Source organism: Nycticebus coucang, chromosome 4 (assembly GCF_027406575.1).
Source record: "Nycticebus coucang isolate mNycCou1 chromosome 4, mNycCou1.pri, whole genome shotgun sequence".
In the NCBI taxonomy this organism is placed as follows: domain Eukaryota; kingdom Metazoa; phylum Chordata; class Mammalia; order Primates; family Lorisidae; genus Nycticebus; species Nycticebus coucang.
The window spans coordinates 112,243,739-112,260,069 of record NC_069783.1 but is presented as its reverse complement, the minus strand read 5'-3'; the positions used below and the strand labels follow the sequence as shown (position 1 = coordinate 112,260,069).

At 44.9% G+C, this 16,331-nt stretch overlaps 2 protein-coding genes across 9 annotated transcripts in view; one reads left to right on the top strand and one right to left on the bottom strand.

Moving 5' to 3' along the window:
- Window positions 1-4,305: 4,305 nt before the first annotated feature.
- On the top strand, window positions 4,306-8,685 carry SNRNP35 (small nuclear ribonucleoprotein U11/U12 subunit 35). 2 transcript variants are annotated; one of them, XM_053588762.1, is made up of 2 exons: window positions 4,306-4,461; window positions 7,831-8,685. In XM_053588762.1, the coding sequence occupies exon 2, from the start codon at window positions 7,834-7,836 to the stop codon at window positions 8,572-8,574; it is 741 nt and encodes a 246-aa protein (XP_053444737.1). In that variant the 5' UTR covers window positions 4,306-4,461; window positions 7,831-7,833; the 3' UTR covers window positions 8,575-8,685. The 2 variants fall into 2 exon arrangements, with proteins under 2 accessions (XP_053444737.1, XP_053444738.1); XM_053588763.1 differs by lacking the exon at window positions 4,306-4,461 and adding an exon at window positions 4,768-5,249.
- A 141-nt stretch (window positions 8,686-8,826) lies between these two features.
- RILPL1 (Rab interacting lysosomal protein like 1) overlaps window positions 8,827-16,331 on the bottom strand; it is a 49,486-nt gene continuing 41,981 nt past the window's right edge. Inside the window, exons 7-9 of one of the 7 annotated variants that reach the window (XM_053588750.1) lie at window positions 14,974-15,061; window positions 14,661-14,679; window positions 12,598-12,737 (exon numbers count right to left, since the gene is read on the bottom strand). In XM_053588750.1, coding sequence (XP_053444725.1) covers window positions 14,668-14,679; window positions 14,974-15,061 — 100 coding nt within the window. In that variant the 3' untranslated portion in view covers window positions 12,598-12,737; window positions 14,661-14,667. Of the gene's footprint in view, window positions 9,300-12,273; window positions 12,738-14,660; window positions 14,685-14,973; window positions 15,062-16,331 lie in introns of those variants that run through there. The other 6 variants (XM_053588752.1, XM_053588747.1, XM_053588754.1 and 3 more) reach the window with 6 other exon arrangements.

Genomic DNA, 16,331 nt, shown 5'->3' with positions numbered 1-16,331 from the left:
CCTGGGCTTAAGCGATTCTCTTGCCTCAGCCTCCCGAGTAGCTTAAAAATATTTTAAAAAGACTCTTCCCCTGAGATTTAAGACCGATATGGGGCAGTATGCAGCTGTGCTGCACACCCCCCACATTGCCTTTGAGTAGAAGCCAAAGAGTGACTGAAATAAGGTCATGCCTTACTTACCATTGAAAAAGGAAAAAGTGAAATGGAAAAAAACCTAAGTGTGTGGGTCACACATTAAAAACGGAAATGTTTTGGGTCCGATGTCCTGAATAGGACGTTTCATTGGCTTGTTGGTATGGAAGCCCAGTAAGTCTTGTGGCCCTCTGAATATCGTGGTGGCACGTATTTCTGGAGTGGTACACTCTGTGTGGCTTCTTTCCTATTCTCTAGGTTCTTTTCTTTTCTTTTTTGAGACAGAGTCTCACATGTCACCCTTGGTAGAGTGCTGTGATGTCACAGCTCACAGCCACCTCAAACTTCTGGGCTCAAGCAATTCTCTTGCCTCAGCCTCCCAAGTAGCTGGGACTACAGACTCCCGCCACAACGCCTATCTAATTTTTTGCTGTAGTTGTCATTGTTGTTTAGCAGGCCTGGGCCGGGTTTGAACCGGCCAGCCCCGGTGTATGTGGCTAGCGCTCTAGCCACTGAGCTATAGGTGCTGAGCCTCTCTACATTATTTTCAAGTCTTGTTACCCTTAAATAATTTATGGAAATTCCAAGGATTTTGGAGATTTCCCAGTCTGGTTTAAATGCCCGCAATCTTAGATCAATGATTTCATCTCAAAAGTTTAAGGGAAAGGATCTAGTTGCAAGAAGGGTGGTTCCTAGAGCACTTTTTTAGTCTGCGTTTGCAGAAGAAAACATTTAGAGACAGGGTTTTGCTCTGTTGCACAGGCTGGGCTCTTTTTTTTTTTTTTTTTTGTGGAGACAGAGTCTCACTGTACCACCCTCGGGTAGAGTGCCATGACGTTGCAGGGCTCACAGCAACCTCTAACTCTTGGGCTTACGCGATTCTCTTGCCTCAGCCTCCCAGGCAGCTGGGACTACAGGCGCCCACCACAACATCCGGCTATTTTTTGGTTGCAGTTTGGCAGGGGCTGGGTTTGAACCTGCCACCCTCGGTATATGGGGCCGGCACCCTACTCACTGAGTTACACGCGCCGCCCCAGAAAACATTTAAAAAAAAACCAACTTGAGTGACATGTTTATTCAGGTGATGAGTAGGAGGTGCATGAAAGGAGATGATGGTGAAAGTACTGAGTTCTCCTCCCTCCCCTTGGAGTCAGCCCTAGCTTGGCCACTGGAATGCAACAACACCCTCCTTACAGAGCTCTTGGGAGCTCTGAGCTTAGCCCAGGGCCTGGCAGGAATGCTAAATGTTTGCTTGACTTTCTATTACTGTGAAAGTCCTATAAAAGTATCTGTTCTCCCTACTGCCCTTTAGATATTGGGCATGGTTTGTAAAAATGCTTTGCAATAAATATTTAATTATACACAAATCTGGCAGTCCTGGTGATGTACCTTTTGAGTCACTCTTCGACAGACCAAAAAGCATATAAGATGTTCAACATCACTATTAGAGAAATGCAAATCAAAACCACAATGACAATGGCTGTTATATTAAGAAACAAAGAGAAGGCTTGGCGCCCCTAGATCAGTGAGTAGGACGCAGGCCACATACACCAAAGCTGGCCAGTTGGAGCCTGGCCCAGGCATGCTAAACAACAATGACAACTGCAACCAAAAAATACCTGGGCATTGTGGCTGGCACCTGTAGTCCCAGCTACTAGGGGAGGCTGAGGCAAGAAAATCTGTTAAGCCCAAGAGTTTGAAATTGCTATGAGCTGTGACATTATGGCACTCAACTGAGGGTGACATAGTGAGACTCTGTGTCAAAAAAAAGAAAAGAAACAAACAAACAAAGAGGAAAAAAAAGAATGTTGATGAGGACCAGGCACAGTGGCTCATGCCTGTAATCTTAGCACTCTGGGAGGCTGTGGCGATTGGATAGGCTAAGCTCAAGAGTTTAAGATCAAACTCAGCAAGAATAAGACCCTAACTCTACCACAAATAGAAAAACTAGCTGGGCTTTGTAGCACATGTATATAGTCCCAGCTACTTGGGAGGCTAAGGTTAGAGGATAGGTTGAGCCCAAGAGTTTGAAGTTGTTGCCTGTGGCTCAGTGAGTAGGGCGCCGGCCCCATATGCCGAGGGTGGCGGGTTCAAACCAGCCCCGGCCAAACTGCAACAAAAAATAGCCGGGCGTTGTGGCGGGCGCCTGTAGTCCCAGCTGCTCGGGAGGCTGAGGCAAGAGAATCGCATAAGCCCAAGAGTTAGAGGTTGCTGTTTGCTGTGTGATGCCACAGCACTCTACCTGAGGGCGGTATGTGAGACTCTGTCTCTACAAAAAAAAAAAAAAAAAAAAATAGCTCTAAGAATAAAATTAGAAGAGCCCAACCTGGTGGCCCAGGCCTATGATCCCTAGAAAACATAGTGAGAATCCTGTCTCTTAAAAAAAAAATATCTTCACGGGCTGCACCTGTGGCTCAGTGAGTAGGGCGCCGGCCCCATATGCCGAGGGTGGCGGGTTCAAACCCAGCCCCAGCCAAACTGCAACAAAAAAATAGCCGGGTGTTGTGGCGGGCGCCTGTAGTCCCAGCTGCTCGGGAGGCTGAGGCAAGAGAATCGCGTAAGCCCAAGAGTTAGAGGTTGCTGTGAGCCGTGTGACGTCATGGCACTCTACCCAAGGGCGGTACAGTGAGACTCTGTCTCTACAAAAAAAAAAAAAATATATATATATCTTCACGTGAAGATTTTTAAAATTAATTTTAAAAAGATTAGAATCAAAATGAGCTATCAGCAGAAATCACACATAGGCGAGGGATTATTCAGAAAATGAGTGGTTGAGGAATTTTGCAAGATACCCATAACCAAATTTAAGAAAGCATGATTTTATCGACGAATTTCAAGTTATAACACAAGTTATATCTAATATAACATAGATCTATATTGATCAAGTCTAATAGAATGTATTGACCCATGCAAAACAAAACATAACATAATCAGAATGTATAGATCTGTCCATTCTACACTATTTGTGGATCACATGACCCCCTCCTTCCTCTCTCCCAGATTTAAAATCTGGGATTTTTTTAAATTTAAATTATTATACTAAAAAAATCTGGGATTCTCATCTGTGACTCTAACGGCAGGGGCCTTTCAGTATATACACATAAGATACACTCAAGGAATCAAATGGGATTTTGCAAAAAAATTCAAATTTCTTAAGTTTTTTTTTTTTTTTTTTTTTTGGTTTTTGGCCGGGGCTGGGTTTGAAACCGCCACCTCCGGCATATGGGACCGGCGCCCTACTCCTTGAGCCACAGGTGCCGCCCTCTTAAGTTTTTTTTTTAATATATAGTGTCTAAGTTTGTCACGCTCGGTAGAGTGCCGTCGAGTCACAACTCACAGTAACCTTCAACTCTTGGGCTTTAGCGATTCTCTTGCCTCAGCCTCCCAAGTAGCTGGGAGTACAGGTACCCGCCACAGCGCACGGCTATTTTTAGTTGCAGTTGTCATTGTTGCTTAGCAGGCCCGGGTCGAGTTCCAACCTGCCTGCCCCCGTGTATGAGCCCTAAGCACTGAGCTACCAGGGCCGAGCCAAGTTCCTTGAGATTTTTTGAGTTCACAGATTTGCGGCTGGGCCCAGAAAAACCTATTCTTTCACAAGCTCCCAGATTATTCTGACATCAGTGGTCTCTCTGATGCTCGCTTTGAAAAAGCAGTTTTACTAGTGTGGAAAGGGAATTTATTAAACCTAGGAGTTAGGAAAACGCTGAGAAAATGTACACAACTTGGTAAGAACCACATTTTCGGAGGAAGAAAACCACAGCTCCCAGACTAACTGCACATTCGATAGTCTCTCAACTCGGTTAGCCGTATTCCTCTTCGTGTAAAAAAGTAAAAAGGAAAAGGAAAAAGAAAGCTCATTCTCTTCGGAGATTTTTTTTTTTTTGTAGAGACAGAGTCTCACTGTACCGCCCTGGGGTAGAGTGCCGGGGCGTCACACAGCTCACAGCAACCTCCAACTCCTGGGCTTACGCGATTCTCCTGCCTCAGCCTCCCGAGTAGCTGGGACTACAGGCGCCCGCCACAACGCCCGGCTATTTTTTTGTTGCAGTTTGGCCGGGGCTGGGTTTGAACCCGCCACCCTCGGCATATGGGGCCGGCGCCCTACCGACTGAGCCACAGGCACCGCCCCTTTTCGGAGATGTTAACGCCCTTCGAGGCTCGACGCATGCATTTAATTTTTTAAACGCAAAAAGGAAACCACCGTCTGTGGCGAATCTGCTGTTACCAATATAAAGACCCGGTCCGGCCAAGGCCAGTGGAGGAATTCTTCCGTTCCTACCTGAAGCCCGGCACCTGTATCCGTGTGGAAAGGAGTCCGAGCTTTGCGGAGGTGAGTGGAAGTGGCTCGGAGGGAACAGGTTCCCACACCTGAGAGAAGGAAGAAGGAATTCGGCCTGGACGCTCTGTTTCGCTTGTGTGGGCCGCCATGTTGAAACCTGGCAAAGCGGGGAGACCCACGGAGGTTGTGTTGCGGGATGCGAGGATGAGAACTGGGTTTCCTCACCCGTCCCCAGGCAATGCGGGGAGCACCAGCCTCAATGGCTGGCGGCCAAGCTGACGGTTGGTTTGGAAGTAGAGACTTTTCCACAGATACGTCAGTCTTTGCTTCGGACATGTCTCACTGCGCATGTCCGGTGCGGGTGGGGACTGTCGCGCGGCTCCCGCGGGTCCCGAGTTTTTGAGACAGAGCCTCAAGCTGTAGTCCTGGGTAGAGTGCCGTGCCATCACAGCTCACAGCAACCTCCAACTCCTGGGCTCAAGCGATTCTCTTGCCTCCGCCTCCCAAGTTGCTGGGACTACAGGCGCCTGCCACAACGCCCGGCTATTTTTGGTTGCAGCTGTCGTTGTTTGGCGGGCCTGGGCTGGATTCGAACCCGTCAGCTCAGGTGTATGTGGCTGGCGCCTTAGCCGCTTGAGCCACAGGCGCCGAGCCACCCGCTTCCAATTTTGTTTCCCTCTGGGGTGAACAGCGCGGGAAAGTCATTCCTAAGAACCAGTAGAGACTTAAAAATAAAAAAAGACGTTTATTTGTATAATAATTTTTGATGATAAATCGCTTTCACAGGCACATTATTGAATCTTCGCAAAAACCTAGTGAAACGTAGCTACATTTTACAGGTAAGAATCCTGAGGCTGAAAATTGAACTGATTAAAATTTTGCCCAGGGTAGAAGGACTTAAGCTAGGCGTGGTGGCGCTGGTCTGTAGTCCCAGCTTCTAGTGAGGGTACAGGAGGATCGCTTGGTCCCAGGAGTTCTAGACAATAATTGCCCCACGCACCTCCACCCCCACCATTCATCTCTCAAATCTCATCCCCCGTTTATGAGAAAATGAGAATGTAAAAAATCCAATGAAGTCGCTGTAGGAAACCATAACATAATGCTTTAGTTTTGGTTTAGTAAAGTACACCTAGAAAGATTAATGAGAAAATGAAGCCCGCTGTTTGTATTGCTAGAAGCATGCGGGTGAGAGAACAAAATCCAAGCTTATCCGGATCTTTGTAATTCGCTTCTATCTTAGTTTGAGGAAATCAAAGCTTTGAACAGGAGCTCTCACTATGTACCATCGTATCAGTTTTATTTGGTAGATCTTTGCAACTTTTTTATGTTGAATAGGGAGGTGAGGATGGAGTATCATCAGCCTCAAACATCCAGAATCCTGATACTGGTTTTCATCTAAAGCCTTACATTTTATGAAAACCATCTGAGGAAATTATTAAGAGTTCCAGCTCTGGAGTGCACACAGCCCCTGGTTCTTACTCTCCCAATGAACTACTTCTTAGCTTTGTGACTTGGGATAAAACCCTTTTTGTGTCTGACCTTCCTTATCTGAAATGACAGTAATTAGTAGTACCTACATACCAGCATTGTTGAGAAGCGAAGGGTGTTAAATGCTTAGTACAATGCCTGGCCCCTAAGTGTTTGATGGAAGTTAGCTATATATAATTATAGTCCTTACTTTTTTTTTCCTACAACCCTGTAATGGAGGTGGGGAGTAAGATTAGACTCAGAATTTTAGGCCCAGTAGAATGCTAGAGCATGGAAAGACTAAAATAACATAGTGTGATCTCCTTTTTTTCACGTGGAGAAATTCCAGCCATCTGAGACAAAAGACAGTTGAGTTAAAGCCATAGCACAGCTCAGGACTGAAACAGTTTTGTTCTCATCTGGTGCTCCTCCTGTTCATCATCCTTTTACTGATAGAACACCAGAGAGGCATCTTCTCCAGGATTGCTTGCTAATGACAAGCTTATGTTGTCCTCCTTTTACAGTTTGGTGGTAGACAATATAATGTTGTTCTGCATTGGTTCTCAATAATGTGGTCCTTTTTGTCTGATTTGGACTAAAAACAATTCTGTTGTTTTTCATTGGAATTTTTATTTTATTGGTTCCCCACCATTTATCAGGGAATATCCTAGCATCTGGAGCTACCAGACTGAAGATTGTTTTCTGTGTCTTGGGCAAAATATGATCAATATTACAGAATAGGTAATAGGAAGAGAGGATTTGTTTCAAGGGGAAGGGGCTTGAAACTGAACGTAGTATTTTCACAAGGGTAGATGGGGGAAGCAGAAAAGAAGATAATATTCTCAGCAGAGGAAATTGTCTGGGAAAGTCGTGGAGCTGAGGAATTAGGGTACATTCAAGGAATGAGGAAAAATACTGGCTAGTTTAACAATAGCTCTTGTGATGGGAAATGGTGAGAGGCCGAGGGTCAGTTTTCAGCGCAATGCTGAATTATCTGAAGGCAGGTTATTCTGCCCGTGTGTGTGCTGGCCCTAGTTGAGCCAGGTGAAAACTTTGTGGAGGGTTACTATATGGTTCTCTATGTTGGTATATGTTTGAAATTCTTGGTAGTGTAGTTTTTATTTTATTTTGTATTTAACCAGAGTCAATGCAGAGGTAGTACAGTTTTTAAAAATGCCACTTTTCCACAGCAGTTCTAGGCTGATTTCCCTATGATCTTTTTTTTTTTTTTTCCTTGAGAAAGAGTCTCACCACTCTTTTGCCCTGGGTAGAGTGCTGTGGCAATGTGGCGTCATAGCTCACAGCAACCTCAAACTCTTGGGCTTAAGCTATCCTCTTGCCTCAGCCTCCTGAGTAGCTAGGACTGTAAGAAAGTGCCACAATGCCTGGCTAATTTTTCTATTTTTAGTAGAGATGGGGTCTTGATCTTGCTCAGGCTGGTCTCAAACTCATGAGCTCAAGCAATCTACCCACTTCGGTCTTCCAGAGCACTAGGATTATAGGAGTGAGCCACTGCACCTGGCCTCCCTATGATCATTTTAAAGTCTCTGAAAGGAAAGGCTGCCTTTTGATCTGTGTGGCCATGTTATCGTGTACTTGGTCATTGCCCTGCTGTGGCTAAGTCAGATGATACCCGTATGGATGAAATCCAAGCTCACTGCAGCCTTGAACTCCTGGCTGCAGTGAGCTTCCCAAGACGGTGTTTGGAGTTGTGCGTCAGGGCATCTCTGGAGCCTGACTGCCTGACTTTGCTACTGATTTCCCAACTTCCCAGGCGGGAGGCCTTTGCCTCAGTGGGTATCTCCTCCCTTCCTAGTCTCTAAGAAAAGGTAAACAATAGCATCTACTTCATGGGGTTGTCATGCGGGTTTGATGAGTGGTCGTAGTAGATTCGTGAGTGTCTGTGAGTGGATATAGATGTATTCTATGCATATTTGCTCTTATCATTCTTAGAACATGAACGATTGGGTGCCCATCGCCAAGGAGTATGATCCACTCAAAGCCGGCAGCATCGATGGCACAGATGAAGACCCACATGATCGTGCTGTCTGGCGGGCAATGCTGGCACGCTATGTCCCCAACAAAGGTGTCACAGGAGATCCCCTTCTCACCCTGTTTGTGGCAAGACTAAATTTGCAGACCAAAGAGGACAAATTAAAGGAAGTTTTTTCTCGCTATGGTGACATCCGGCGGCTTCGGCTGGTGAGGGACTTGGTCACTGGCTTTTCAAAGGGTTACGCCTTCATAGAGTACAAAGAGGAGCGTTCTGTGATCAAAGCTTACCGAGATGCAGATGGCCTGGTTATTGACCAGCATGAAATATTTGTGGACTATGAACTGGAAAGGACTCTCAAAGGGTGGATCCCTCGGCGACTTGGAGGAGGTCTTGGGGGGAAAAAGGAATCTGGACAACTGAGATTTGGGGGACGGGATCGGCCTTTTCGAAAACCTATTAATTTGCCAGTTGTTAAAAATGACCTTTATAGGGAGGGAAAAAGGGAAAGAAGGGAGCGATCTCGATCCCGAGAAAGACACTGGGACTCAAGACCAAGAGATCGAGATCACGACAGGGGCCGGGAGAAGAGATGGCAAGAAAGAGAGCCGCCGAGGATGTGGCCTGAAAGTGACTGGGAAAGAGAAAGGGACTTCAGGGAAGACAGGCTCAAGGGGAGGGAGAAGAGGGATAGAAGCAAGTAGAGGCCCCCAAACAGCCCCCTAAGTGAAACTACAGCATAAGTAAAAACACAGGGTACTTAACTTTATAAGCAGCATTAAATATAATGAGTGAATAAAACTTATACTGATGATAATGGGGTTTGGGATAGTTTTCTCTCTATTCAAGAACTTAGGTTCAGGCTGATGTTATGACATTATCATCTTCATCACATAGATCTAAGGACGTGTTTAATAGGATTAAGAACTAATTTTCTGGCTAGGTGCCTGTTGCTCAAACGGCTAAGGTGCCAGCCACATACACCTAAGCTGGCGGGTTCAAATCCAGACAGACCTGTCAAACAAGGAAGGGTGCAACCAAAAAATAGCCAGGTGTTGTGGCAGGCGCCTGTAGTCCCAGCTACTTGGGAGGTGGAGGCAGGAGAATCACTTGAGCCCAAGAGTTGGAGGTTGCTGTGAGCTGTGAATGGCCACACCATTCTACCCAGGGCAACAGCTTGAGGCTCTGTCTCAAAAAAAAAAAATTTTTTTTTTTGTAGTTGCTGATACCTGTATAGAAAGGCATATGTAAGGAGCCACCATTCTGATTTAATTTGGCAGTACAGAATTTGATTTTCTCCCACGTATTAGAAATGAGCATTTTCAACGTGTAGCAGAAAGAGGTGGTGATGGTGGTGCCTGTAGCTCAAAGGAGTAGGGCGCCAGCCCCATGCACTGGTGGCAGGTTCAAAACCGGTCCTGGCCCAAAACTGCAAAAAAAAAAAAAAAAAGTGATGACTTAATCACACTAATCTGTGACTCGGGGGAACCCTAATCAGAATTAAGTTGTATCTTATCAGTCTTCATATCCATAGCCCAAGAGTTTGTTGAACTGAAATAAAAATGGGATAGAAAAATGAATCCAAGGAGAACATGCAGAGACTTAATTTCAGAAGCCAGTCTGCATATCTGAGGCAGCAGCCAGCTACTCTTGAACAAATGTAACTCTACACTTGCTCAAAATGCTGACTCTCTTTTCTTTTTCTGGTTGGCATTTAAAATTAAAAACCAAAGTTGCAAGGCTGTGATCTGTGGTAGTCTTCCAGCCCTTTGAACAGACAGCTCAACAGAAGTGTGAGTGAAATAAAAATGAGGAATAACGGAGTGGTCAGAGTGGATGAGAAAACTGTGGTTAGTTCTCGTGGTTAATTTTGCTTTTCTCTCTTGCTTATCAGGCCTCTAGTTTGCTCAGGAGGATCTAGGGATTTTAACTTCTAAGGACTTTGAATAAAGTAAATACGTACAATACTATTCACATGATTGTCAAAAAGTGACATTAAGCTTTTCTTATCAATCTGTATCTTTAAAGTTCATGTTCTTAAAATTCATGATGTTAGGCTAGGTGCAGTGGCTCATGCATATAATCCCAGCACTCTGGGAGGCCAAGGCAGATGGATTGCCTGGCTTCCACCTCAGGAGTCTGAAACCAGCCTGAGCAAGTGTGAGACCCTGTCTCTAAAAATAGCTGGGTGTTGTGGCAGGTGCCTGTAGTTTCAGCTACATGGGAGGCTGAGGCAGGAGGATCACTTGAGCCCAAGTGTTTGAGGTTGCTGTGAGCTATGATGCCATGGCACTATACTAAGGGTGACAAAGTGAGACCCTGTCTCAAAAAAAAATTAAAAAAAATAAGAAAAACATAATTCATGATGTTTCATGCAAAATAAATAAACCTAGTCAAGACTCACACAGTGATGACTATGTTTTGGCATTGAGGATGAAATCTCTCAGGGTATTACATAGGGAACTGAACCAACCAGCTGCAGCTTACAATTGCTGTCAGCTGTTACAACGGTTCTAGAAAAATATGCCCTTTCCTTTGTTCATTTCCAGTACAGAATTTTATTTTCTCCCAAGTCTCAGAAAATAGCCTTACACCTCATTTACAAAGTGTTCCCTCTTGTGGCACCAGAAGTGTGTCATGGTTAGTAGGTTTTTTAGATAAATAAGACTGCCCTGCATCAGGAAAGCATTGTCAGGATACTGTCAGGACAAAAAGCAAATCCAGTTGCAGTACTTACATAGTGAGCATCAGAATGTGGATGGATTACACAAATGCATGCTCTCATCCTCACTCTAGTAACTGTAAAAGGAAAAAAAATGATGCAGCTCCCATGGCAGGGACTTTGGCAGTAGCCATCAACATGACAAAGGCATATACCCTTTGACCTAGCAATTCTGCTTCTGTTTTATTCTGAGGACCGCTGCATGTGTGTGAAAGTCCAACAGTTTTTGAGGGGAAAGGATGTGGAAGGAAGCTACCTGTTCACTGGTGGGGCCTGAATAAACATTAATACATCATAGATATGGGGTACCTTAGCCTGAACGCTGTTGACATTTGGAGCTAGTGTGGAGGTCACTCTTTGTTGTAGGGACTGTCTGGGCATTGTAGGAGTTTAGCACTATCCTTGGTCTTTACCCAGTAGGCACCACCCCCACCCCCATTCGTCAATGAAAAATGCAAACATTGCCCAATGTCCCCTGGGGCACAGTCACCCCTGGTTGAGAGCCACTGTTGCACATATACATTATGCTGCCATTTATATGAAACAGGGTTATACACACATATACATGTATGTACATATATATGTCATACATGTTTGTGAGTGTGTAATATAAATGTCATGCATAAACTTTTAGGAAATATACCTAAAAACCTGGCTACAGTGGTTCTCTCTTGGAGGGGCAACTAAAGTTGGGATGGGGAAGGATTCCTCAGTATACATGCTTCTATATTCTTTGAGGATAAATTCTATTACTTCTAACGGGCAGTCAGGTTTGAGAACTGCTACTCTAAAGCAACAGTATTATTCTGTCTCATCAAGTTTTTCAGCAATCTGCAAACAGTCTGTTCTAGATTCTGCAAATCCATGTGATGGTTTCGCAGCAAACTCTAGTAGACTAGGCAGAATGCAGCCCCATCTGTCAGACATACTTGAGTGCTGTGAGGAGGTGCTGCCTCTCTCAATCTTTGAGCACGCAGCCCTGTGCCTTGGGTACTCAAGTGAAGAGAAAGACAGTGTCATATGGGAAAGCCTCCAGCTCAACAGTTGCAGGCAGGGCATATGGTTCTGTTTGCTGCTGTAGCCCTGTGAATCAGCCAGATGTGTGGTTCCCAAGCCGTCTTCCTACTTAGCACCCTCACTGTGCTAAATCTCCCCCACCCACTATCCTGTCTCACTAAGGCTCTCATACCTCCATCTGCTTTTGGATATTTGTCTTCTTTGCAGGGAACTAAGAGTTTGACAAAGTGAATGATAAAAGGAAAAAAAAAGATGCCAGGAAAAAATGCACACAAAAACTGTTGCAGTGTCTCATCCTTAGCAACTTTGTTTGGTTAGTACTGCATAACTCACAGCAGATTCCGAGGCACACCACCTTGAACATTGCTACATGCGCTAGGCATTATCTGGAACAAACCAAGAGCTCTTGCAATGTTGTCTCCAGTCTTTGGGTGTCACCCACATTTTCCCTTGTTTTGTGTTTAAGTTGGGCCAGCTTATCCTGTGACTTCAGAGGCCCTGCCTGTTCAGTTGCTGTATCTATACAATATCTGATGTCTTCACAATTTCATGAATGTAACTAATGAAGAGCTACCCTTTCTCTGTCTTCCACTGAAGTATGTCAAACCTGATAATAAAACCTCTACACAGAATTTTATACAAAGCAAGTCAAATAGCAATTTACAGTGGCAAGTGATATATTTGGCTTAAAGAAGCTTGTTTTACTGAAGTTAATGCAAAAGTCTGGCCTCAGTTCATGGATTATTAAATACGTATCCTAAGGGATCAGAGTCATCTGTTATAAACGGTGATAACCCTGCATATAAATAAACATTTCTTTAGAGTCTGGCATCAGTTTTTCAACATCCATCCTCAAAATAGTCTGAGGGATCAGTTTTGAGGGTGCATGTGCACCAAGAGGCGTGAGGCAGCAACCCTTGGGCTGCAGGTTCGGTTCTAGGTGCTGGCAGTAGACAGTCCAGGGCAGAGGGTGGAGGCCAAAGTCACAGGTGCTGCAGGGCTTCCTGTCCTTGCTCTGTGTAGCCGTCATCCCGGTGGGTGTTGGCCCACTGTCCAAAGGATTCCTGGATGTGCATGTTTCTCTGTGTGCTGACCAGGCGCTTCTTATCTCGGGAGAAGAAGCTAAACCTTTTGGGAGGGAGAGCAGAGACAGAAATGAGAGCCCACCCATTGCCATGCACGTCACATTTTTTGCAATGCCAGGGACATACAGCAACAAACTTGGGAGGGTGCAAATCAAGGTGTAAAAGAAAAAGTTGGGGCTGAGTTTCAGTTATTCTAAGAAAGCAGTGGGGGGGTTGTGCGTGTCATTTGGTCACAGCACCTTGGAGGTTACACAGTATGAGCAAAGCATGCACAGATGTGATGTGTGAGGTTGTCTTCTGCCTTAGACGCCACTGAGGGGCCTTCCCATTGCCAGTGGAAACAGGTTTATTACCCTAATGATGCAGAGAAAGGAATATTGAGAGCCATGTGGAATGTAACATGATTCTGATATAACCAGTTGAGTATTTCTAATTTAAAATATGTATTTATGTAATGTCAATCAGGTAAGCATGGACACTACAGCTCTTAGGAGGAGGCTAAAGCAAGTATTTAAGTAAAATGAGACAATTAAAAAATATATATAAAATATATATATTATATATAAATAAATAATTTTTTTTTTTTTTTTTTAGAGCCTCAAGCTATTGCCCTGGGTAGAGTGCCTGTGGCATCACAGCTCACAGCAACCTCCAACTCCTGGGCTCAAGCGATTCTCCTACCTTTGCTTCCCAAGTAGCTGGGACTACAGGAGCCTGCCATAACGCCCGGCTATTTTTTGGTTTCAGCCGTTACTGTTTGGTGGGCCCAGGCTGGATTTGAACCCAACAGCTCAGGTGTATGTGGTTGGCGCCTTAGCCACTTGAGCCACAGGCACCAAGCCAATTTAAAAATATATTAAGGAAATCACGGTATACATCATGGTTGTTTGATTAGATAAACACTGGGACTATATAACATGTGAACAAAATTTGGGAAACAATTTGGACTTTCGAAAATGGATTTAATGGTGAAAGCCTTTGGAATTTATCACTGTAACTAGCTACAGAGCAACAACACGTAGCTCATGTAGACCAAGAGGTCTTTTTAAAACCGCTGTGACTGTTGTATATTGATCAGAGGGAACCTTGATGAAAAAACACTTTCATACCTAAGAGATAAATGCAGAAGTCACAAGCAAACAGCTTGCAAAGTGGCCTACTTAAAGCAAGATTTACCTTGAGATCATGTAAACAGAGACTAGGACTCTGGCCAGTGAACTTGAAGTTGGCCACCTGAGGACTTCCCAAAATCTCTTTCTGAGTTGCCATCTGTCCTTCAATACTACTGGGCTTTAATACAATTCTTTCTATTGTCACCAGGTTCTTCTTACTCTTGAATTTTGGCTCTGAACTTGTTAAGAGATATGTCCTGGGGTGCAAGAGTAGGAATGAAGCTATTGAGAAATCAAAGGTTCAGATAAACTATTTTTGGTTCCCTCTGTCTGTTCACTTGTTAGCATCTTTTAGTGCTGTAGCCTACAGAATTTAGTTTTAATCACATCTGGGTGAAAATGGTTTCACTCTTCTAGGTTACAGGATCCTATAATCACTTTCTACTCGGAATAAAGTGTTCTTTCATCACCAGGCAGAGGCAAGCCAAGTTATCTGCTGATATTCTCCCTGTATGTCATGTGTGCGTGCTGGTGGATGGAGGCATGATTTTCAGACCAGGTTATTTGTGAGCTCTTTCCATAGGGCAACTGGGGCAATTAGCTGGCCAAAAATACAGCAGCAACACATCACCCTTATGCTTTACCTCTGTCTGACCAGGTAAGCAGGAAAGCCACTTAGCAATTCTGACACAGAGAGTGTCAAAACACCAGTCCCCTCCTGTGACTTTCTTTTTTTAACAAGTTCAACAGGCCAATGGCTTGGCAAAACAAAGCAGTTTAGAAAGCTCCGGCATGAAGATGGAAAACACAGTGTTAGTGTCATTCGGGGACCCCAGTGGGCATTGATTACTGACCCGTCATTTAAAGGACCTTCTTTACTGGATCATGGGCAAGGTGGTTTTAGAATAGAAACAGAAGAGACAAAAAGAATTATCGGTGACATAGCTGAGAATTCTGAGGTGTGGCTCGTGCATTCTGAGTGCAATGAATGGCATGTTTGAAATCACACCTGATACTCACTTCACACGGGGACACACAGGTGACGGGCATGCAGCTAAAGTGGCCAGAGGAGACAGGCCAGCCCCAGCAGCAGCCATAGCAGACATTCCAAAGGCACAGCTGAAACAAAACCCAAAACACACACACACACATACACACAGTGCCTACAAGGGAAACAAGTCGTCGGACAGGCTGCAGGGTGGGATCATCTATTATCAGTCCAGCTGCTACCATGGGCATTATGGTGGTAAAGATCCTGGTTCAGAAAGTACAGATACACACAGAGAAGAAAAATAGGGGAGGCATGAAAAAGAAACAGTCCACAGACAGACCAACAGAGGGGCTCGCTTGTGGCATATGCTATAGAGTGAATGTGTCCCTCGCCTCCAATGTTGAACCCCCAGTGCCTCGGAAGCTGGTCTAAGTCAGAAGTAGGGATGGATGTAGCTGTTTTAAGATGAGGTCATACTGGAGTAGGGTGAGTCCTAATCCAACATGACTGGTGTCCTTACAAAAAGGGGAAATTTGGACAGAGACATGCAAGTGGGGAAGGCTATGTGAAGAGGGAGGCAGATACTGGTGTGATGCTTCTACAGGCCAAGGAATACCAAAGACTGCCAACACGCCACTGAAGGGGAAGGGGGCCTGGGACAGTTCCCTCTCTCACAGCCTCAGAAGCAGATGACTCTGCTGATGCCTTAATCTGGGAATTCTGGCCTCCAGAACAGTGAGACAATGCATTTCTGTCATCTAAGCACCCCATTCTGTGCTACTTTGTTACAGCAGCCCTAGAAAATAATACAGTAAGTGGTGGCAACCAGGGAATGAGAAAATGGCTTGAGGGGCCAAAAATACAGGCCTGGGTATGGAAAGGAAGGAAGCCAACATGGTGTGGGAGGTTGTGGTGACACCCATGCTGAGGGACTTTCCGTGTCATCCCCAAGTGCCATGAGCTGCAGGCCCCATGCCCTAAAGGCAGCAGGTGAGACCCAGGAGTGAACATGAGGAAGGTGAGGCAGACAAGAACTCAAGCAGGGAGCCAGCATAATCATCTAAGATGTGTCCTCAGCCTTCTGGGCAGGGCTAAGTCAATAGTAAATGCTCACCTGTGCCTTGGCTGGGCAGGAGAAGTGAAGATGAAATTCCAGCCCAAGCCACCAGAACTTATTTTGAAAAGCTATGATTTTTTTCTAAAAGGTTGGCTGAGAAAAGATATAATTTTCTCAAGTGAGGTTTAGGGATTCTCTGGGTGTCTGGATCACTTTATTTATTTATTTTTAATTAATTTTTTTTTTTAATTTTTTTATTGTTGCAGTTTGGCCGGGGTTGGGTTTGAACTCACCACCCTCAGTATATGGGGCCAGCACCCTACTCACTGAGCCACAGGCACCACCCATATTTATTTATTTTTTGAGACAGAGTTTCACTCTGTTGCCCAGGCTAGAGTGCCATGGTGTTATAGTTCACAGCAACCTCAAATTCTTGGGCTTAAGTGATCCTCCTGCCTCCTTGAGTAGCTGAGACTA

Coding starts and splice junctions, on each gene's coding strand:
- SNRNP35 (XM_053588762.1), top strand. CDS start 7,834: ATGAACGATTGGGTGCCCATCGCCAAGGAGTATGATCCACTCAAAGCC.